This window comes from Dipodomys ordii, unplaced genomic scaffold (genome assembly GCF_000151885.1).
Source record: "Dipodomys ordii isolate 6190 unplaced genomic scaffold, Dord_2.0 Scaffold100, whole genome shotgun sequence".
Lineage (NCBI taxonomy): Eukaryota > Metazoa > Chordata > Mammalia > Rodentia > Heteromyidae > Dipodomys > Dipodomys ordii.
In genome coordinates, this window is record NW_012267316.1 from 5,260,650 (window position 1) to 5,284,076 (window position 23,427).

The 23,427-nt window shown below is 43.2% G+C and overlaps 1 protein-coding gene across 1 annotated transcript in view; it reads right to left on the reverse strand.

Annotated features, from left to right (window-relative positions):
- Positions 1-637, reverse strand: part of LOC105993776 — a 14,042-nt gene extending 13,405 nt beyond the window's left edge. The window contains exons 1-2 of the mRNA XM_013027137.1: positions 322-637; positions 7-191 (exon numbers count right to left, since the gene is read on the reverse strand). Coding sequence (XP_012882591.1) covers positions 7-191; positions 322-637 — 501 coding nt within the window. The remainder of the gene's footprint in view (positions 1-6; positions 192-321) is intronic.
- Positions 638-23,427: the final 22,790 nt, after the last annotated feature.

Genomic DNA, 23,427 nt, shown 5'->3' on the forward strand with positions numbered 1-23,427 from the left:
CTTAGCACAGGAATGGATGAATTTATGTTCTATTATCAGAGTTGCTGTAGCGACAATCTGTCCTAGGGTCACATCTTCTACAACTGTAACATAATAGTCCCCAGATTTCCTCATACGCTCAAAAGATTTCATAAATTGCTCAGGGTTGACAACTCCAGTCTCTGTCAGCTGGCCCAGTACTTTAAAAAAACCATTTTCTCATGGTGAATTGGAGATGAGTGTCTCACTGCCTTTCCTGCCCAGACTAGCTTTGAAAATGCAGTCCTCAGATCTCAGCCTCCTGAGTAGCTAGGATTACAGGCCTAGGTCACCAGCACCTGGCTCTATTTAAGTCAGCAGTACAAAGAGGCCTCAAAACCAAGCCTTCTCCAGGGTGTGTTGGAGAAATAGCTGGAGAAAATGTAGCTGTATTCTGACTCCAGTCCACTTCTTTGAGTAGACTTGGGTCAAACATAGGAGTGTCATCAGGTTTCATCTTTCCAGTACGACCCGCCGCCGGGCCCCGCAGTCGGCGCTCCCCTCCAGGCGCGTCGGACGCTTCCCCCTCCGGGCTCCACAGCACCGGATCCGGATCTGGATCCGGCTGCAGAGGCAGCGCCACCTCCACCGGCGCCACAGCCGGGAACCGTCCTTTCATGATACTTTAAAATGTCATATTTCTCACCATGAATATATGAAATTATTTTGTGCCAGTACTGGAACTTGAACTCAGGGCCTGGGCGCTGTTTCTTAGCCAGCTGGTATTCTACCATTTGAACCACACCTCCACTTCCAACTTTCTGCTGGCTAGAGATTAGAGTCTCCCAGACTTTATCAAGGCTGGCTTTGAAACTTGATCTGCAGATCTCAGTCTCCTGTGTAGCTAGTATTATAGATGTGAGCTACCAACACCTAATAATACATGCAATTTGTATTCATCAATTAAAAACATTTAATATATATAACAAAAAACAATCCAGGACTTTCTCCTGTGCCTCTGCTCTGGGGACTCATCTCTCATCCTTACAAATGTCTGCTGCCTTTTGACAGATAAGGCCACTGAGGCTGAGCAGCTCTGCTCTGTGGTGGAGTGAACTTTGGCCCTGTGTGCTTTCAGCTCAGCCCATAACTGAGGGACCTGGAGGGAGCTGATGAGAGGCCATTTACAAGGCTGTTAAATGGCCGGGAGCACCCAGCAGACTGCCAAGGCCACACTTGCACTGGTCCAGATCAGCACGACGTGTGTTCAGCAGCTCAGGGCCAGCAGCAGAAAGAGCGAGAGATGATTGATCTCCCAGGACTGCTATTCTGCTAAGCAAGGCAAGGAAGACTTGGAGGTTGTTGCCCAATGGGAGACCAAGGAATCAGAGGCGGGTCAAGAGCCTTTGGTGCTGGCCAAGCTTCAGGATCCCTGGGGAGCTTCACAAGTGGTTAACTACCTGGCCCTAGGACATCAACTAATTTGATGCTAATTAACCTAAGGTGGAACTGGGACCTGGCTGGCTTCTGGGGTGCCCCCGGTGACTGGAATAAGCAGTCAGAACTAAGCATTGTTCAAAGCTGCAGTCTCTAGTTGGCCTTTGTTAGCATCAGAAACCCTAGGTGTTTCTTAGAAATGCACATTCAGGCAAGACACTGGTGGATCCTACCTGTAATCCTAGCTTCTCAGGAGGCTGAGATCTGAGGATTGTGGTTGGAAGCCAGACTGTACTAAAAAAATCTGTAAGACTCCATTCTCCAATGCACTAGCAAGGAAAAAAAAAGTTTTATTGAAGTATTAAAATGCTATCTGTTAGTAAGAAACCTGAGCAGAAGCATGAGGCCCTGGATTCAAGCCCTGGTATCTCCAGACCTGATGAATCAGAACATACTTGTATTTGTGCATGTCATCTGGGAGACTCCAGTGTACTCTAAGGTTTGAGAACCACTGGCCTAAAAGAGATGTATAGACTTAAGGCACTCAGAGCTGATCAAGGGGTGTTAGAAAGGACCAAGATAAGGACTGGGCAGCGTGGCTCATATTTGTAATCCCAGCTACTGGATAGGTAGAGGTAGGAAGATAAGGTCCAAGGCCAGCCTGGCAAAAGCATGAGACCCTGGAAGTGGAGCTATGGCTCCAGTGATACAATGCCGGCCTTGAGCCAAAAAACTAAGGAATAGTTGCCAAGCCCTAAGTTTAAACCATAGTACACACACACACACTCACGCACACACACACACACACACACACACACACACACAGTGCTCGAGACTCTATGAAGAGGGCAGTAGATGAAGATCCACATCGCTGGTGTTTGGAGGCCCAGGGCCTGGGAAAGGTGGCCTGCAGCGCTGGCTCCTTCGCAGACGATGATGGAATTCAGGGGATGTGGGACTTACCACAGGCAGAAGGGAGGAGCCCAGGATACAGACATGGGGAGGTGCAGGAGGGAAGAGGGTGGCAGGGACTGGAATGCCAGATGCAAATGCTGTGGGAAGCATTTATGGAGTGAGGAAGGGCTGAGAAACTGATTTGAGGAGCAGGGGTAGTAGCCATCTTGCTGTGGGCCCTGGATCCTGAGGAATCCTTCCCATGTCAGGGAAAGCCTGGCTGCTCAGGTGACCAGAAGGGTCTCAGGGGGTGTTGCTCAGAGCTGAGAGAGTGAACCCTGGCCACATCCCACCCCAGGCATGCTGTGTGGCGCTGAGAGTTAGGTAGCTCTGTTTCTTCACCCGTAAGAGAAAGGGATGACACCAGGTCCTCAGCTGTGATCTGATACTTAGAAGGCTCACTGAGCTCCCAGGTTCTTTGCTCTTCTGAGGTTGCTACTAGTCTATTTTCCAGGCCGCCTCCTCTTCCCTGCACCCTACGCTTACTATCTAGGGTATAAAATTCTCACTTTATATGGAACCAACCCAGATGCCCCTCAGTAGATGAATAGATTAAGAAATTGATATACATATATATATATATATATATATATATATATACACACACACACAATAGAATTCTATGCCTCCATCAGAAAGAATGGCATTGCCCCATTTGTTAGGAAATGGAAAGGCTTGGAAAAAATTATATGAAGTGAAGTAAACCAGGCCCAAAGAAACATAGGTCCCATGGTTTCCCTTATTTGCAATAACTAGTATATGTCTGAGACAAGCAGAAGAGGTCAGATAAATTGATGTTAGGTGAAATGAACCCTAAGATATGTATTCAAATGTTTTTTTCTTTCTTGCAATTGTTTCTAACATATTTATAAGATGATTTCTTTGTTGCTTTGTATGTCCCTCCCCCACAGTATAACCCCTGTTTTCACTGTAGTTGATGTTGGTATAATTTGTGGAGGGGAAGGGCAAAAACAAATCGCTTAAATAGGGATACAGGTGGACCCATTGCAACAATGAGATGTACAAGTCGTTATGTTAAAAACGAACTTTACAACTTTGGCTGGGGGGTGGTGGGGGGAGAAAATGGGGTGTGGCTGCAGCCGGGGATGGGAAGGGATGGGCAGGGGAAACAAAGGAGGAGGCAACAATGCTTGATAAGAAACGTACTCATTATCTTTCCCATGTAATTGCAACCCCTCTGTATAGTATTTTCACAATAAAATTTTTTTTTAATTCTCACTTTTTTTTTTTAATCGGTTGTGGGGCTTAAACTCTGGGCCTGGGCGCTGTCCCTGCACTCTTCAGCTCAAAGCTAGCATTCTACTACTTGAGCCACAGTGCTACTTCTGGTTTTCTGGTGGTTTATTGGAGATAAGAGTCTCATGAACTTTCCTGCCAGGGCTGGCTTTGAACTGTAATCCTCAGCTTTCAGCCTACTGTGTAGCTAAGATTACAGGCTTGAGCCACCAACACCTGGCTTAGAATTCTCACTTTGTAGAAACAATTGTTTATATGTGTATATGTGCTTATTTTTAAATTTTCTTTAAGTAGTTGCACAAAGGGGTTTCGATTGGCTGTGTCAGTTTGTGAGTACTATGCCTCGTTTTGTTTTTTGTGTTTTTGTGTTTTTGTTTTGTTTTCAGGAGAACCAACAGTTCTTCATGCGGGCAGCCCGCTGCCCATTCAGCTATGTTCCTGTGCATCCAGCAGGCTTTCTCTGGTGCCTTCTAAGTACTCAAGAAGGCAAAGGTGGGCCCCAACATGCTGAGTTTTACTACTGTTCCCTCCATGTGAGTGTCACCCACCTTCCTCTCTTTCTTTTTCTTTTTTTTTTTGGGGGGGGGGGGGGGGCCCGGGCCTGGGGCCTGAACCCTGGGCCTGGGTGCTGTCCCTCAGCTCTTCAGCTCAAGGCTAGCGCTCTACCACTTGAGCCACAGCGCCACTTCCAGCTTTTTTCATTTTCGCTTATGTGGTGCTGAGGAATCGAACCCAGGGCCTCAGGCATGCAAGGCAAGCGCTCTACCACTGAGCCACCTTCCCAGCCCACCTTCCTCTCTTTCTTTGTCCATCACCACTAGGCCTCCCAAGAAGCAGTCCCAGGACCTTAGAGCCCTGAGTCCTGAAGGAATGCGGGGTCCTTTACCCAACACGGCCTGTGACCCTGGGTCACTGCCTTCTCCGCCCTGGCTTCTTCCTTCCTTCCTCAGACTTCCTGGTCTGACTTCCTTAAGGAGGTGGAAGAAGGGAGGATGGGGGCATGTGGAGTGCTGATACAAAGGCCTGGATAGGCAGATGGTCGTGGCCCCAGCTACTCGGGAGGCTGAGACTGGGGGATGGCAGTGTAAAGCTAGCCGCAACAGAAAAGTCCATGAGACTCAATCTTCAATTAACTAGCAAAAATGCCAGACTGGAGGAATGGCTCAGGGCCAGAGTGCCAAATGTGAATGAAAAAGCCCTGAGTTCAAACACCAGTACTGATGCACATGTGGAAAGAAGGGGAGGGGTAAGGGGAAATGGGGGGGGGAGGGAGGGAGAGAGGGAGAGAGAAGCTTGGATAGTCTTTCCCTGGGCCAGGGCTCAGGGCCTCCACATTTAACCCTGGCATGTGGCATGTCACTAAGATACTGATCATATAGAATCAGGAGTGAAAAGGAAGGGAATTGATGGAAGTTTTGGTTTAGTTAAAAGGAAAGGAGGCTGGGTGCTGGTGGCTGTACTCAGGAGGCTGAGATCCGAGTAATCGGACTTTGGAGCCAGCCTGGGTAGTCTGAGACTATTATTTCCAATTAACCAGCAAAAAGCCAGGAGTGGAGTGTGGTTCAAGTCGTAGAGCACCAGCTGTGAGTGAAAAAGTCAAGGAAGGATGTGAGGCTCTGAGATCAAGCCTCAGCACCAGAACAGAAGAAAAATAAACAAATAGATAAGTAAAAGCAAATTGAGAAGGGAGGAAATAAATGTACAGGAAGTGCCCACATAGACATCCATGTTGGTTGGAGTGCCCCCCAGTGGTTGACCTGGGGAAGTACAGCCTTCCCACGCCATATATCAGCCACAAGGAGTTGCAGGAAATGGAGACTCAATTTCCCGGAACTGGGAGATCCCTCTGCCTCTCTCCTTGCACAGACCTGCAGCTAAAATAAGGTCCCGGAAGGCCTCGTGCATACCAGGGCCTGCTGGATCTCACCTGTAACCAGAGGCTGCGGTCCGCTCTGCAGCTGCAGGCTCCATCTACATGAGAGGAATCCTCCCAGGGTCTACCTTTCCTTGCCATTCAGCCATCTTTCTTCCAGTTTTCCCAGCTCCTGTTCATCTTTCCATCAATCATCTTTCAACTGTATCTATGCAGTGGAAAAACGAGTGTGCACACCGTTCTTGTGTATGACCAGAAGGAATGGGTCCACGAGAGATGCATCTCTGGAACAAGGCCTTGGTCACCAACTTGTCTCCTGAGCATGTTGTGCACCACTTCTTGGTCATCAGCCTGGCAAAGCAGGCATCTGCTCAAGGCAAGCGTGGTAAGGAGTACAAGCCTTCGCGTAGTTTTCAGCTCCCAGCCCTTGAATCCTCCTTGTGAAAAGGAAGCAACCACCTGATCCATGGCTGGAAGAGTGTTTCATGGGATGCCCTGCCTGCAGCGTCGACAGTGCTTCCATCCCTTGATAAGTAACTGTGACATCAGTTGGAAGAGTTTTTGTGAGGTCGTTTTACAGCAATCTGGTGCAAAACAGCAAGGACTGAGCTCCACGTTTTCTTTGTAAGTAAATGATAGCAGGTGGCAGAAGTGCAGCCAGAGAGGCTGCAAAGTCGCTCTGAAGCTGGTCAGCCTGAGTACAATGCATCTTGATCGATGTCATCCCTTTCATAATTCTCCCCTATCTCTCCCAACCTTGTCCAAACTCTCAATCCTCCTAGCTCTGTTTTAACATATGTACAGTGAATACTATGGCTGCACTCTCTCCCTTCTTCTATATGTCTCCCCTTGACCTCCCCCCAGACCACCACCACCAAGTTCCAGCTTCCTGGAGAATTCTCACCTTTCAACTTATGTCCTATTGGATGGACAGGCATAAGACAGAAAACAAAGTAGTGCAGACTTAATCTCCAGCCTCGACCACCCATCTATGAGAGGGCTTGCTCTGGGCAGGTGTTAAGGAAGTAAGTTCCCACCTTGCAGACCTGCTGGGGCCTCACCTACTTGGCAGGGTGAACCCACTCCACTTTTCCACCAGAAGCCTCTGGAGGCCTATTTCCTGTTCCAGGAATGAGTGAATGCATGCTAGACCTCACTGACTGTCCTACCAGAAGCAAAAGGTATTTACCAAGAACAATGCAGCAAACATGTCCCATTCATTGTTGCTTTTGTAGTCACAGTGATGCACCAAGTTTGTTCACAGTGAAAACAGAGCACACTACGTGAGCACCCCTAAATTGCCTCTGCCCTTGAGGCCTTGAATTAAGTGGCTTTCAACAGAATCAGGCTACTTTTTACTTACTTACTTACTTACATGGATTTCTTACCTGTTAGTAGAAAAAAAAAATCCACTTTGAAAATTACAGTGAGAAATATCTTCTTGGGGATTTAAAGGATAAAAAATTGTTCTGTGATTTTAAACACAGTTTATTTTTTTCCCATTTAAACAATACATATAGGAGAAAGAAAATGATGCCTGAAGCAATGATGTAAAAGCTGTTCACAGATGTACTTTTCTATAGCCTTGAAATCCTGTTTAATAGCACATAAAAGGCACCTAATAACAAATTAAGGACCTATTAAAAATAATAGTAATGCAGCTGCCTCCAGCAAGGATACAGGACAGTGGCCATCATTCTTACCAAAGCGCCTGACTTCCTTTTTGCCACTAAAGAAAGCTCTTCTAATCTGGAGATTTAACCACCTTTGCTGTAGCTAAAGCGCCATCTTGTGGTTGTAGAGAGTATTGCCTGACAAGAATTGAACTGGACTGAGAAGTTCAATAGCTGGAAATCAATGAAATTCGTGCCTTCACGGTTTCCAGAATCCCTTTGCTTAGGCAGAAGTGTATAAGACAGAACTAACAGATAAAGGCGCGGGGAGGGGAGCAGTTTTAAGAACTGATGAGAACTTGATCTGCAAGAAATCTCCGTGGCTTAAAGAAGAGCATGTTCCTCTATCTGGAGTCTTAACAACCAATTCACTGGTTAGTCCAAGAAAAAAAAAGCCGTGTAGCCTTTTCTATGTGACAGGAAAACAGTAACAATAGATATGAGACCTTTCAGAAATCTCTGCCATGCTCAATGCATGAAGCCTAGCTACCTTTGGGAAAAGGCATTTCAACAGGATGGCAGATTGCTCCATAAGCTTTAATGTTTCTGTCAAACAGTGTAAGTCCATGTCAGCGTTCTAGAATGCAGTGTTTATAGGGCTACCTCTTGCCTGGCATTATCTGGTTTTCAGGGAGACATACACAGCACTGTCTTCCAACATGCTTTGTGACCTTTGGATTTGATGTGTTCCAGTTTGAGCGATGGCTGGGTTTGTTAATTGTGATTGTATGTACTTTGCAGAGAATCTAATAAAAATCTTTATCAAGTCGCTTAAAAGAAATGATATAGTAACTTCTTGGAACACTTTGAATAAGCTGAAACTGTGGTAGAAAATATGAAGCATAATGAGATACAGAGTGACTCTAAAGGCAAAGATGATGACGTTTTGATTCATTTTTTAATTCAATATTTTATATAGGTAGATAAAAACAAAAGTAGCTACGTATGTTAGAAGGGACTTAAAAATCTTAGGATATCAGTAGGTAGGTCTAATATTTCAATATGATTTTAAGAATGCAAATTTATTGATGTCATAGGAGTTTTTTGCAAATATTTATTATACTTTATATTTAAAAAGCAATACATTCCTATCACCTAAACATGGATAGAATAAATAGGAAATAAGATAAGATGCTTATATTCCTGATGCTGTTCACTAGGGAGAACTTGGGAGTCTGAGACAGAAGTATCCTAGGGCAGCCTGGACCACACAGTAGATCCCTCAAAACAAACGAAAGAACTGGAAACTGAAGATTTGGTTTTCAGTAGTTTGAACTGACTCTGTGTAGAGTCTCCAACTCCTTACTTTCCCCAACTCCTCACTTTTTCTCATCCATTCTCCAACCCATCTGACATCAGGCCGATTTCCAGCTATTTTGTATATTAAATTTACCAAGTACAATACAATATTTAAAAAAGACATAGAGCTTACTCATACACTTTCATCTTAAAAAATTTAATTTCTAAAACTGCTACCTAAACAAAATGAACAAGATTGTTTTAACTCTCAAAGCACACATTTCTAAAAACACAAGCCAGTGCCTTCTAGTCCAGGAAAGTCCCCCAACGATAAATCTTAACTAATCATTTGTGACTATGAAAAATGAAGCTCTCAAATTGGGATTTGTTTCCAGACTCAGTTAAGCTTCACTGCAATTTTTTGCTCAAAACCAACCACAGTGTGAACTGTGTTCATTGGGATAATACATAACATGCAGCTCTAGCAGTCTATCAGAAGCCAGATAAATTAAGGTGCACTTCTCATGCAAATAATTGAGATATTCTTTATAAAAATTTTATATTCAATTTCTCTTGTTTAACATTCTTCTAGCATTGTTTCAGCTCGTTGCAAACTAGAATATCATGTTTTTGTTGTTGTTGTTATTGTTTTAAAGCATCAGTGGCTTATGCCTCTAATCCTACCTACTCAGGAAACTGAGATCTGAGGATCACAGTTCAAAGCCAACTGAGGCAGGAAAGTCTATGAGACTCTTATCTCCAGGTAACTACCAAAAAACCAGAAATGGTGGAGCACTAGCCTTGAGCACAAAAATTCAGGGACAGCAGCCTAAGTTCAAGCCCTAGGACCAGAGTGCGTGAGCACGTGCACGTGCGTGCACACGTGCGCGCACACACACACACACACACACACACACAAATTTACGAAGGCAATGTAAATACTTGGTATAGCTTTATTCATTTGGAGAAAGAATCTGTTACATGCTCATTATTAACTAAGATCTGAGCTGGGTGTCAGTAGACCAGGTCTGTAATCCTAGCTACTCAGGAGGCTGAAATCTGAGGATCAAGGTCCAAAGTATCCTGAACAGGAAAGTCCATAAAACTCTTATCTCCAGTTAAATCAAATAGCAGAAAATGCAATTGTGGTTCAAGTGATCAAGCACCAGCCTTGAGTAAAATAGTTAAGGGATAGTGTGCCCAGGCTGTGAATTTGAGCTCCAATATCTGCACACACGATTAAAAAAAATTAAATTCAAAACAAAATAGAGTAGAATCTGAACAACACAGAAAAGTATAAAAGGAAATAAGATTGTGTGCAGCTGCCACATGTGGAGAAAGCCAAGGTTAACATTTGTCTACTTAGCCTTATTCTCTGTGCTACAAATACATTCTCCAATATTGGATTGCTTATGGCCTTTGTTCCTCAATAGTTGTAAACAGCCTCTTTTGTGATTTCACATGTTTTGCTCATATTTTCCTTCATTTTTTATTATCCCCACATAGTTATATGGAAGGGTTCCTATTGAACACGTCAGTTTCCATCATTCTTCCCCATCTCTCCCAACCCCACCCACCCCGGGCTCCATTTTCACATGTGGACAATGAGGATGATGACCATATTCATCCACCCTTCCTCTTTCCATTTGTCTGCCCTCCTTCCCCTTTGCTACCTAGCTCAATAACACATGCTTCAGCTTCTTGATACTCATTGTGTTAAACTGTAAGTTCAGTGTTCAGAGGAGTTTCATCAATGGAATCTTCTGTGTGTATCATACTTTAGTCACTTTCTGTATATATGCACATGACTCTGTATATGGTTCATATATCTCTATAATTTAGCTCTAGCTTGCTCATATTAGAGGAAATATGTGCCTTTTTCTCTGCTGCTCATGATTTTAAACTCTGCCTAATATTCCATCACAGATCTATGCTAGCACTTAACAACCCCAAATCACTGACCAGTGAGTGGGCATTTTCCAGTTATAAATAGTGGTATCACGATGATTAGTCTATATATAAGGCTTGCTTTATATCTCTGATGACTTCCTTAGGAGAAATAAATAGAATAGGTGTGCATCAAATGGAAGTATTTGAAAATACATGTTACACGTGTTTTAAAGTTTCTTCCAGTAAGTATTTTTAGAGTACTAGGCTCACAGACAAAAGAAGTGTAAGGTCCAAGCACTTCCAATGTACCCCTGTGCAGGCGCTCACGAAGGCAAAGCCTCCCATTACCATCCTCCCTGACAGCTTGGAGCTTCCCTAAGATTGACACATCAGCCCAGACAGAAGTTGTCATTAGGAGCCACACTTGTTGGTTTGACATTGGGTGTATATGGACAGATATGTAATAACACCTGTCTGCCATTGTAATTTATATTTCCCTAAAAGTCCTTGGCTTTACACATTTCAAAAGCAAGCATTTCAAAGAGTGGACCAATGTGTGGACCAGTTCATGGTCTACCAGTATATGAAAATTTCCAAATTCTTGTAACACCAAGAATTCAAAGAAAAAAATCCCTACTTTTTTATAGCTAAATGATGAAATCGCATTTTTATTTTTAGTGGCTTTTCGACCTATAAAATGTCTGTTTAAATTCTTAGCCTATTCTAAAATTGAGTGTTTTTCTTTTTTATTGATAAGTGATAGTCATATTATCAGTGTGTGTGTGTGTGTGTGTGTGTGTGTGTGTGTATGCATGCTGGTACTGGGCTTGACCTAAGAGCTGCATGCTCTCATTTAGCTTTTTTGGTCAAGGCTAGAGTTCTACATTTGAGTCACACACCCACTTCCAGCTTTTTGCTACTTTATTGGAGATAATAGCCTCTCAGATTTGTCTGTCTGCGACCCTCAGATTTAATTATTTAAGAACTAAAATAATCTATCTGTTAATAACCAAATACCATATTAGTTGCAGAAAGTTAAAATGTCATCTAGGAAAAAACATTTGTAACATACATAAAAATAGCTAAAGCCAAGAACTCACATTTATAATCCCAGGTATTTAGGTAGCTGAGATCTGAGGATCAAGGTTTGAAGCCAACCTAGGCAGGAAAGTTTGTGAGGCTCTTATTTCTAATTAACAAACAAAAAGCCAGAAGAGCTATGGCTCAAATGGTAGAGTACCAGCCTTGAGTGAAAAAGTAAGGGACAGTGCCTAGGCCCTGAATTCAAGCCCTAGTAATTGCACAAAAGAAAGAGAGAGAGAAAAGGAAGGAAGGAAGGAAAGAAGGAAGGAAGGAAGGAAAGAAGGAGGGAGGGAGGGAGGAAGGAAGGAAGGGAAGGAGGGAGGGAGGAAGGGAGGGAAGAGAAGAAGGGGAGAGTGAGTGAGGGAAGGATAGAAGGAGGAAAGGCACATGTCATGCTATCACTTGGTAGAAACAACAAATGAAATGGTTACAGTTTGATAAACATAAGAAATTACTAGACAGAGTGAGATTAAAATAGAAGGTGAGTGTTAGTGAAATGAGCTCCCCTCCCTAGCTTAGTCCACTCCTTCCCTTCTCTACAGCTTAGCATGCTCCCTTCCTAGGCAACACTAGGCCCATCTAGTAAAGGCAGCAAATAATCAGCCTCCAACCCCCTCTACCTTGGGATGGTACTTCTCTGGGGCAGCTACCACTACATAAGGCAACAAGAGCCCCTTAAAGTGACCTTCAGGTCTGGGCAGCTGCAGGGCCCCTTATCTACTATTTGGGCAGCAGCCATAAATCCTAGTCCACCATGATGAAGTGCCTGGCCTACACGTCCACACCAGGATCTCCACCTTCTAGCCCCTTCTAGCCCCTCCTAAAGCTCCTAGGTTATATAGGTCACCGCAGACAATATCCGGTGCTTCTTCTCACTTCTTCCTTGTGAGCAGGGGTCTTGCCGGCCCCTTTCCCAGCAATAAACCTTTGTTCTCTGTACCTGGATGTCTGCGTGATTTTCTGGCAAAGTCCAAATAATTTAGCAATGCGGATATAGATTGATATAAACATACTTGTTTTTGTTTGTTTTGTGGCATTAAAGATTGAACCTAGGGCCTCAAGGATCTGAGCAAGCCCTCTACTACCAGGCAACACTCTCAAACCCTATGAAAGATTTCAGGTTTATAAAGGGTTTTCTTGGTAACCATAGTAGACAGAAAAATGATGTAAGACACTCATGCCCTAACCTGTGGACCTGTGAATCTATTACTCGCCATAGCAAAGGGGATTCTCCAAATATACTTATATTAAGGATCTTGAGATAGGAAGATGGTTCTGAGTAATACAGGTGGGTGCAATGTGGTGCTATGAGTCCTTGTAAGAGGGAAAAAATAATATTAAGTGAAGTAAGCCAGGCCCAAAGAAACACAGGTCCCATGGTTTCCCTTATTTACAATAACTAGTATATGGCTGGGACAAGCAGAAAGGGTCAGATAAGATGATGTTGAGCAAAATGAATCCCAAGATAGGGACACAATTTTTTTCTTGCTTGCTATTGTTTCTAATGTATTTATAAGGTACTAGGTGATTTTTTTTATTGCTTTGTATGTCCCTCCCCCATGGTATAACCCCTGTTTTCACTTTATTTGATGCTGGTATAATTTGGGGAGGGGAAAGGAAAAAAACAAAATGTTTAAATGTTGACCCATTGCAACAATGAGATGTACAAGACACTATGTTGAAAAATGAACTTTACAATTTAGGTGTGTGTGGGGGGGGGACTGTAGTTGTGGAGATGGGAGGGAAGGGATGGTAGGGGAAAAACAAAGGAGGAGGCAACAATGCTTGATAAGAAATGTACTCATTACCTTACTTGTGTGATTTTTAACCTCTCTGTATAGTATTTTCACAATAAAAACTTATTTAAAAAGAGAGGAAAATGGAAGAAGCAGTGTCAACAGAAGAAGGAGTCAGAGGCAGAGAGACTGGAAGATAGTATTGCTGGTATTGAAGACAGAAGGGATGTAAGCCAAAGAAGATGACTTGTCCCGAAAAGCCAGAAATGACAAGGAAGTGAATTCTTCACCTTGATTTTAGCCAGTAAGTCCTATTTCTGGATTCTGACACAAATAAACTTCATTATTTTCAACCACTAAATTTGCAGTGATTTCTTACAGAAGTAATAAACTGCTAGGAAAAAAAATTGCTGAATTAATTTTACGTTGCAATTCAGGAATGAAGAAAGTGCATTACAGCTAGGCCCTAATGGGTCACACCTGTAACCCTAGTTACTTGGAAAGCTGAGATTGGGAAGATGGAGATTCAAGGCCAGCCTGAGAAGAAAACAAAAATCAAAAGACCCCCTACTTTCCCAACAAAGTACTAGGTATAGTAGCGTATGCCTTTTTCTTAGCTACTGGGAAGTCTAACATAGTAGATCATGCCCAGGCAGGAAGCAAACCTATATGAAAAAGAACCAGCAAAAAATCAAGGCTGAAGGTGTGGCTCAGAAGTACAACTACCTACTTAGGAAGGGCAAGACCCTGAGCTCAAACTCAAATACTAAACACTTAAAAAGGAAGAAAAAAAAGACAATGCATGACTTGCCTCTGAATTTCTGCCATCCAGCTACACATAAAACACTTACTATTCATGCAAAGCACATCAACTGCATAGCTTTGTCTTCTGCAAGTAGAAAAATGGTTGTTGGGATGTGCACTTTGGAGTTAGGCAGACACAGGCCTCATTCTGTCTTCAGCTCTTAGTATCTTGATGACCTTGAGGGTGACTTGTCTTCTCAGTTATTAAGAGGGCACAATGATTCATTTCTCTGCAGGATTTCTATGACTATTCCCTGGATTGTTGTAATCCAGAGGAGCAACATTTTGAAGGATCAAATCTTGGAGTCTTCATTGCACAGTTAGCGGTCTGCAAGCAGCCAGTTGTAACAAAGGCCTGCAGTCGCAGATACACTTAACATGGTAGGCCAGAGAGGAAAGAAAGATAAAAAACCATGCCAACAAACCAATTCAGCTCTGATGGAGAGCTGAATTGGGACCCCATGATGACTGGAGACAAGCCAGGAAACAGAACACAAGACATGGTCACCGATACATGTAGCATGGCATCCTGGTACCTATGTTCATCTGGGTCTAAATAGGGTCCAGGCAGTGGGCAGTCACAGAAAATTCGTAGGCCTAGGCACTGGACTGGTAGGTCCAGTCACCTATCAGCCAAGTGCCATTACCTGTCTCCAGGGATCTAGGTATGCCCATCACCATGAAGGCAAGATGCCAGGCCTTAAATCAATGCAGAATCAAAGCATTCTCTATAGGCAAAGCTTTCCGAAGGCTATGACATCTGCATTTCTCTGAAGCAGAAGCCCTCCTAGCTCATCTAAGCTAGGCATCTGCATTCAATGAATAGCCTCTCACCTCTAGGCTTTTCAGCACTGGGTAGAGAATTCTCTCCCCCCAGTAAGAGGCACCAGGATGGCATCAAGAAATTGCTTAGACTCAGCCTCCTTACTTCAGGATCAATGTATTGTTTTTAAGGCATGTGGGGGATGTAGGCCCTACAAGTATATGAATAAGGAGGGAAGCATTCTGGGGGACTTGGGGAAGCACTAGAGAGTCAGAAGCAGGAAAAGTTTGCAAGGGAAACTGCAAGGGAGATCTGATTTGGGGAGGCACCAGTCAAAGGCTGACCAGCCTAGTACCAGAATTTACAAGCTCTGGGGCATAGGGCCGCTAAGAGTCTGATGCCTGGTCCTGGAGAGATTGGGGGAAGAGAGGGAATGCATCTCATGACTCCCAAAAGTAGAAGCCAAATAAAGCAGAGGGCAAAGGGCAAGATTTTTTGCTGTACCTTGAAATTGGTTATCCTGAGAGGGGTAGCAGACTCTTCCAAATGAGCAAGGCCCTGGATGTCAACAAAGCAGAGGGGGGAAAAAAAAAACAGAAAACACAGGTAATACAGTTGGAAGGTATCTCAGTCGATGAGAAAGAGAGAAACCACACTTTGAGAGGTCGAATTGGGAGTCTTCGTTGGAGAGCCAGGGGCTGCAGGTGGACTCCTGTCTCTAAGACCAGTACAGTTTGAACCACACTTTTAAGGACAAAAACCACATGCCTGGTTGGGGTCACTGAAGCCCAACAAAAGCAGATCATATTAGGAAGTAACTCAGGTACCAGGGAAGCAGCTCAGGGGTCAGCTTAGACTTTCAAATTTTCCATTTAGGGAGATTCTTAGAGGCTACTCAGATGACAGTCAATCAAACTATTTAGGGAGGTAATCAAGGAGGAACATTTTCTGCAGCAAAAGCTCTCCTAAAGCTAAATAAAGCATAGCAGCTGCAATTCAATGACTGGCTTCTTTCACCGCTAGGCTTTTCAGAGCTGGGTAGAAATGCAACAGGATGGCTGTGAGAAGTTACTTAGACTCAGCCTCCTCATATCAATACTTGGATAAAAATATACACGGGACTTGGTTGGCACCAAGTAAATGTGGTTTCTCTGTCTCTGTATCCTCAAACAGTTACATTTTTGGCACCTATAAACTGATATCCTAGCCTCGCATTGGTGGTTCACACTATAATCCTAGCTAATCAAAATGCTGAGATCTGAGGATCATAGTTTGAAGCCAGCCCTAACAGGAAAGACCATGAAATTCTTATCTACTTACACACACACGCGCACATACACACACACACACACACACACACACACACACACAAAAGCCAGAAGTGGAGCTGTGGCTCAAGTAGTAGAGCACTAGTCTTGAGCAAGAAAACTAAAGAACAGCACCCAGGCTCCTGAGTTCAAGCTCCAGTACCAGCATAAAACTAATAATAATAAGAACAATATCTTATTATCTATAAACAATATCTTTCCCTTTATCGCTGATTCTTTCTTGATCAAAGCTAGTGCTGTGTTACCACTTGAGCTACAGCTTCATTTCTGGCTTTTTGGTAGTTTACTGGAGATAAGAGCCTCATGGACTTTCCTGCCCAGGCTAGTTCAAACTGTGACCCTCAGATCTCAGCCTCCTGAGTAGCTAGGATTACAGGTGCAAGCCACCGGTGTCCTGCTATAAACAGTATCTTGTTTGTAAAGTTTGATGTAAGCCTTCCACATAAAGTCCTATATATTGAGTGCCTATACAGCCAATGGATTTAATCACAGCAGACTGAAAATATTTTAATGGCATGGGTAGTAAAAATGGACATACGTCTTCTTTGTCACTGTTCCCTGAACGATCAGTGTAACAACTATTTACCCAACATTTGCCACATATTGGGTGTTAAAATTCACCTACAGATGGTTTAAAATAATCTATGAGGATATGTGCATTTATGCTCTGAAAACATACCATTTTATATAAGGAACTTGAGATCCTTTACTAAATGGACCTAGTGAGCATGCTAAGCTGTGGAGAGAGGAAGGAACATACTAACCTACGGGAAGGGAGCTCATTAGGCTAACAGCTAGTTAATTGGAGATAAGATTTCTCTTGGATTTATCAGTCCAACTGGCTTTGAACCTCAGTTCTCAGATCATGACCTCCTGAATAGCTAGGACATGGGCATAAGACTCTGGTGCCTAGCTGAAGTGCCCATTTCTTTATATCCTTGAATGAAATAAAATCTAAATCCAGCTTTGTCTCCTTGGATTCGTGGGATATTTCGTCCTAGGCATGATGTGCTCTCCTCTCAGCTTTTCCCAGCTCAGTAAAGCACATAGGTGCTCGGATCGATCCTCAAGCTCTGCTTGATTCCTGTGTGGTCCTCACCCTCCCACTTTACATCCAAGATCAGCTAGTATGCACCCACATCCTTACCTGACCTGCTACCTTCATCGCCCTAGACCACATCCCCTAAAGATCCTCGCTGTTTCCCTTCTTCCATTCACAAGAGCAAGGCCTTGGTCACTATTGAAAATGACCTTGGCAAATAAGCAGGACACAACTTCCATAGGCACAGGATGACATCCCAGCTCCTATCCTGTTTGCCCTCTGTGGCTTCCTTCTCATTGCCTTCTCTATTCTTCAACTCTCTCCTACTCATCCAGCTCTTCATCTGGTTCCAGCTGGCCCTGTGCCCAAGAGGGCCTTCCTCCTGGTCAGCCCATCGCCAGCACTGTGACAGTCATGTCCACCTAGGCCTCTTCACCTGATTTTCATTCCCAGAGAACCTCCTCACTTCTTACACTGCTATTGAGTGTACTTATTCCCTGTTCCCTCCACTCTATTATAAGCTTAATGAGAAAAACGACTATTAGAGGCAACTTGAAAGTCTCCCTCATTTGAATCTGTGCCCTTTTGATCTGAACTATTCTCTGCTGGAGTCAACTTGGTAATCACCATGGGCTCCACCAAGACTATGGATATTGAGACAGATCTCAATCTTGTATAGAAGACAAACTGCCTCTTGAGCAAGTAGTACTTTCTTCTTATCAAAGTCAACAGCCAAAACAAAAACAAACAAAACACCTCAGGAGACCACCTTGTTCCTGTTCTGTTTCAATAATAAAGTACTCCACCTAAGAGAAAGATGGAGCTCAGTCCATCATGCGATGTCTATAACAAAGTATTCTTTTAACTATGAATACATTCCTCACTCCTCTACCCCCCCCTATTTAATATGAAGCCAACCTCTGAAGATGGTGAAGATGCACTGAAATACTGTCTTCCCCTGGCTGCCATATCATAAAACTCCTTTCTCTGCCCTTTCACCATGTGTTTTTATTTGACTTATGGGGGGGAGTGATCAGACTTAACTCAGGATTCCTGGACTTGGGCCTTGGGCCTAAAAATCCTGTTTCTGCATCCTGACCATCACTTAGCTCCTCACAGCCACCTAGAATTGGCCCTGGGACATAGACTAGCAACTGCTACTTGAATAAATATCCAGTGTGTTGAGGACTCTTCTGGTCCAGATTCAAAGCTTCTTATGTGAGCAACACACTCACCCATCCAAGCTCAAAGGATGGATTCAGACAAGAAGTCAGCAAAAGCAACTTGAATAGAGGTCTTGCAAGATTGGGTGTCTGGTTGATGGCAGACACACTCTCCCAGCTGACAACAAACAATTTTATACCTAGTTCATGGAAGTCCCTCCTCCTAATTCCTCAGTGGTCTGAGAAATAGGAAGCTCACATTCTCTCCTGGATGGAACCTACTTATGTTTCTTTCTATTGGGTAATTTTAATGTATATTAAGGTTGTTTGAATTTTAGAAGTGCGCTTTTGTCTCTTTCCACGCCACCTTTGTTATGTGGCAGGAAGGCTTGTGTGCTTTCTGGAACATACAGTTTCTACTCATTTTCTCATTTTATTGGGCTCCATTTTTCTCCTTGCTAATCGGCCTCCTTCTAATCAGTCCTGTTTATCTACAGGCTCGCCAGTGCAATAGCTTTGTCACACCCACAAGTCACTAAATAAGCAAGCCACTGGCAATTTCCCACTCAGAGCCAAATGCTTTGTCTTAAAAATAGACTACCACTGACTTTATTTCTAATACCTTATCAGCCTCCAGCTTCACTGCCAGAGGTGGGCAGATTTATTCCCCAGGAAGTATGCTGAACCAGATACAGCCCCTTCCTGGCTCCACCCACCCACTCTGATTCTGGAGGCTGAGCCCTGCTCCAGCTCTCCTGAGACCTTAGGCCTGTGCTCTTCCTTCCCACCCCAAGTGTTCAACTCAAAGCTTCTCCAGTATCCTGTAGGGAGGGAGTGATCACTCCTCATCTCCTGCAGTGTTTAAGCAGCTCTCGTTTCCTCCAAAAAAAAAAGTCCTTCAGATTAAGAACCGAAACACACAAAGAATGAGGAAATGCATGGCACAAATATGAATTACCCATCATGTAATGGAGCAAAATACAAAACACAAAATTATATAAAGTGGTCCATTGTCAGTATTTTTATGCACAGATAAAGCACTGTAAAAAAATAAAAAGCAACTAAAATATGATCAGAGGTTTAGAAGAGATGTTACTGTAATTGTAGCTCTCAACTTTCATGTATTTTCTTTATGTTGTAGAACAAAAGTATGTGGCTTTTATCATTTGTTTTGAAAGGGTTTTTTTTGTCAATTCTGGGGCCTGAACTCTGGGCCTGGGTGCTATCCCTCAGCTTTTTCTGCTTATGTGGTGCAAGGAATTGAACCCAGGGCCTCATGCGTGCAAGGCAAGCACTCTACCACTGAGCCACCTTCCCAGCCTTGTTTTCAAAGATTTTTAAAGTGTACTTTTAAAGTGTTGTTGGTTTTGCGTTTTGTTTTTTCCTCTAGCAGTACTGGAATTTGAACATAGGGCCTAATGCATGCCAGGAAAGTGCTCTACCACTTAAGCCACACCTTCAGTCCTTCTTTTTTTTAGTTATTGTTTAGATAGTATCTCTCTTTTTTTTTAAGGAAGGGGAGGCAGATCACAATTCCACTATCTATGCCTCTGAATAATTAGATCATAGATATGAGCCACCGTGGCCAGCTTGTTCTTTGATATAAGGGCTTGTTAACATTTGGGGGGGTTATATTTTCCCCCATAAGTGGTCTCAAATCTTGATCCTCTTATCTTTGCCTCCCAAGTAGCTGGGATTATAAGTTTGAGCCAATGTGCCTAGCTATTTAAAATGAGTTTATGCATAAATTTTCATATCTGGCAATTTATCACTTGAAAATAGTCACATGTGCCCATAGACTGTTCATGAAATAATTTACCACAATAGTGAAAAAGCTAAAACAACTAAACAAACAAAAAAAAAAGGCTGGTGGCTCAAGCCTATAATCCTATCTACTCAGGAGGCTGAGATCTGAGGATCGCGGTTCACAGCCAGCCCCAGCAGGAAAGTCCGTGAGACTCTTATCTCCAATTCACCACCAAATAGCTGCAAGTAGCACTGTGACTGAAGTAGTAGAATGCTTGCCTTGAGCCACTAGCTCAGGGACATCACTCAGGCCCAGAGTTCAAGCCCCACCACCGAACAAAAAAAAAAAAAGGAACTTGTTCATAATGATGAAATGTATGTGAATACAGATAGACCTTAAACTACGGCATTGAAGGAACATATCCTATACTCTGGACAAATGTTCTCCATTGAAATGTGTTGAAACAGAATGTGAAATGGCTGTAGCAACTATGTATAAATACTTTGGTAAAAACACTTCAGAATGTAAAGCTAGTTAGCTTTATTTATTGCTTGCTGTATAGGTATTACTGACAGTATTAATTTTCTTCTCTTGTGCTTGTCTTTCTTTTCCTTGTCTTTTTTCCTTTTAAGTAATAACATTAAATATTATTTTCTAGTAAGTGTATTGTGTGTTATATGTGTTAAATATATTTAAGACCCTTAAATATAAATAGACAGCTGTGTGAAATAACCATATCCCTGGCTGGCTGTACAGACTAGACTCACCTACGGTGAGTGATTTGTGTGGCCTCCCAGTTCTTAGTAAAAGGTAGTTGCCATGACAGATGATCTCAGTGTCTTCTAAGGCTTTGGAGGAGTTCGTGAAGTGTAACAAGCCTTTACTGATCAGTTACAGCTGGACTTCTGTGTCTGAGTTAATACCAAGGGAATTAATCAACCACAGATCAAAATACTATAATCCTAGCTACTCAGGAGGCTGAGATCTGAGGATCAGAGTTCAAAACCAGCCCAGACAAGAAAGCCCATGAGGCTTTTATCTCCAGTTAATCATACACACAAAAAAGAGGGCTGGAAATCGAGCTGTGCCTCAAGTGGTAGAAATCTATCCTTGAGCACAAAAGTCCAGGGACAGTACTCAGGTCCTAAGTTCAAGCCCCAGACTGACAAAAAAAGAAAAATTGCCCCAGACTGACAAAAAAAGAAAAATTAAAGGCTGTTCCTATATAGACAAGAGTATAAATGTTTGTTTCTTGTTGATGGTCCCTAAGCAGCACAGTATCACAATGATTAGCTGAAGAAGTGACCCCCATTGTCTCCCCCACAGAACATGACTACCAGCTAGGAGTAATTGACCTTGAATCAGGCCGGTGGCTGAGGATGGGGCAAATGCCAGCCCTGAAGCAGAATACAGAAAACCCGGAATATTTTGAATGCCCACTCTTGTATCTTGTGCCAGTATCTGAACAAGGTACATACAGCTTGTCTACTCTTACTGCAAGGGGTTTAGAACCCAAGTGTTGCATGCAGAAATGGGGCATCAGCTGCACCTGAGCGCTGAGCTAGACATTTTGATCTCTGAAACTTCTCAAATTCTGTTCCCACAGAAGGGGCCAGGATGCCCACTTCTAGCTATTTCGCATTACTGGACTTGGCTTGTATGACACACTGGCTGCTCAGTCATCTATGAGACAATGACAGCCAGACAAAGAAAATGACCTGGAGGACTTCCAGGTCATCCACACATAAATGGATGACCATGCAGGTCACCAACACAGTGCAGCTTCTAGCCTGCCATTTCCACCAATAGGCACAGTTATTATCTGACCTCAGGTCTCCAAGATCACCTGAAACTCAGCCTCCTATGGGTACAGAAGGTAGCTAAGGCCCTCCAGCCCCTACCCAGCCCAGCTGCACTGCAGCTGGACCAGCAGGGAGCAGGAAACTCCACCCTTCCAGGCTTGGCTGAGGCTGCTGGCCTATGTACTGGCTGAGGTCAATTCTTGCTGCTTTCCTCTAGTTTGGATTCTTCTGTGAATTACCGTCTTCTAAATTGCTGGGCCTGGAGATAAGGCTGGCTGGGCTGGTGCCAGATCACTGTGGGGACTTGGCTTGGCTCTGAGTTGACTTTGGCTCCCATATCACAACTTCAGGCTTTCTGCTCTTTCTGTCTCCCTGTCTTTCTATATTTCAGGCCACTGGCCAATCACAGCTTGCATGTGCATGTGCATGTGCAGTGGAGTGTTGTGAAGTAAAATTGTTCACACACAACTGTAATCCTAGTTACTCAGGAGGCTGAGATATGTGGATCACAGTTCAAAGTAAGAAGTAATCCTGGGTACATTGTTTAGAAGCTACTTAGTTTATAACAGTCTGCATGAACAATGAAAACACTCCCTGCCATTCTCATTCTATTTCTTAGCTTTGCTTTTGGGCTTCTTTTTTCTATTAGACTAATTCTTGTCTGTTGTATACAGCTTCTTTTTTGTGTGGGGATGGATGAGCAACTGGAGGAAACGTTGTCTTAGTGTACAATCCCAACAATTCTTACTAAATGCTCATTGGATCACTTTGGACTTACTCTGAACCAATCACTGTGGCCAGAGGAATGAACCACTCTGATTGGCTAGCCTGGGTCATGTGCTCAATGCCATGGCTTGGAATGAGTATTCAGAATCCTGGGCAGAGGCTTTGTATAAACTGGGTACGTGAAGTAAATCAATTTGAACACACTAGAGCACACCTGCCAAAAACTGTGAAAGCACTAATTATATGTCTGTTTTCCTTTAGTAGTATCATTGTCAAGCTTTGCAGAATTTTTCTTATGACAGATATGACGAAGAAGATTATGTTTTATAAAATAAGGGAGGATCTTTTGGCCCATGGAAATTTCTAACTAAAGAAACACTTGAGAGAATCTCGGATTGTAAGATCAATTATTTATTATTTATTTAATTATTTCTGGTACTGGGGTTTGAATTCAAGAGCCCTGTGTTTGGTTGGTTTGCTTGTTGGAGTAGTGTTCTAAAATTTGAACCACTCCTCCAGCCCTGCTGGTTATTATGGAGATTGAGTCTCATGGACTTTTCCATTCAGACTATCTTCAAACTTCAATCCTCTGGGTCACAGCCTAATAAATAGTTAAGCTTACAGTTGTTAGCCACTGGGGTTCAACCTGGAGGATAAATAATTTCATAGACAGGAGAAAGATACACACAGCTGGACAGCAGTGTCATGACAAATCTTTCAGAAGGTCAGGAAAATCATGATGAATGTGATGGTATAGGAAGGGAACATTAAGATTCCTTTGGTCTAACCAGCACAACTTGGGAAGGCATTTTTTGATTTATGGAACCAAAGAGTCTCGGGATAAACTTGTTTCAGGCACAGCCTGATCCAGGCCTCAATGGTTGCAAGAGTCCCAGGTAGTCATCCTAACATCACAAGTCACTGAGCATCCCTTAGACTCTCAGATAGCAGC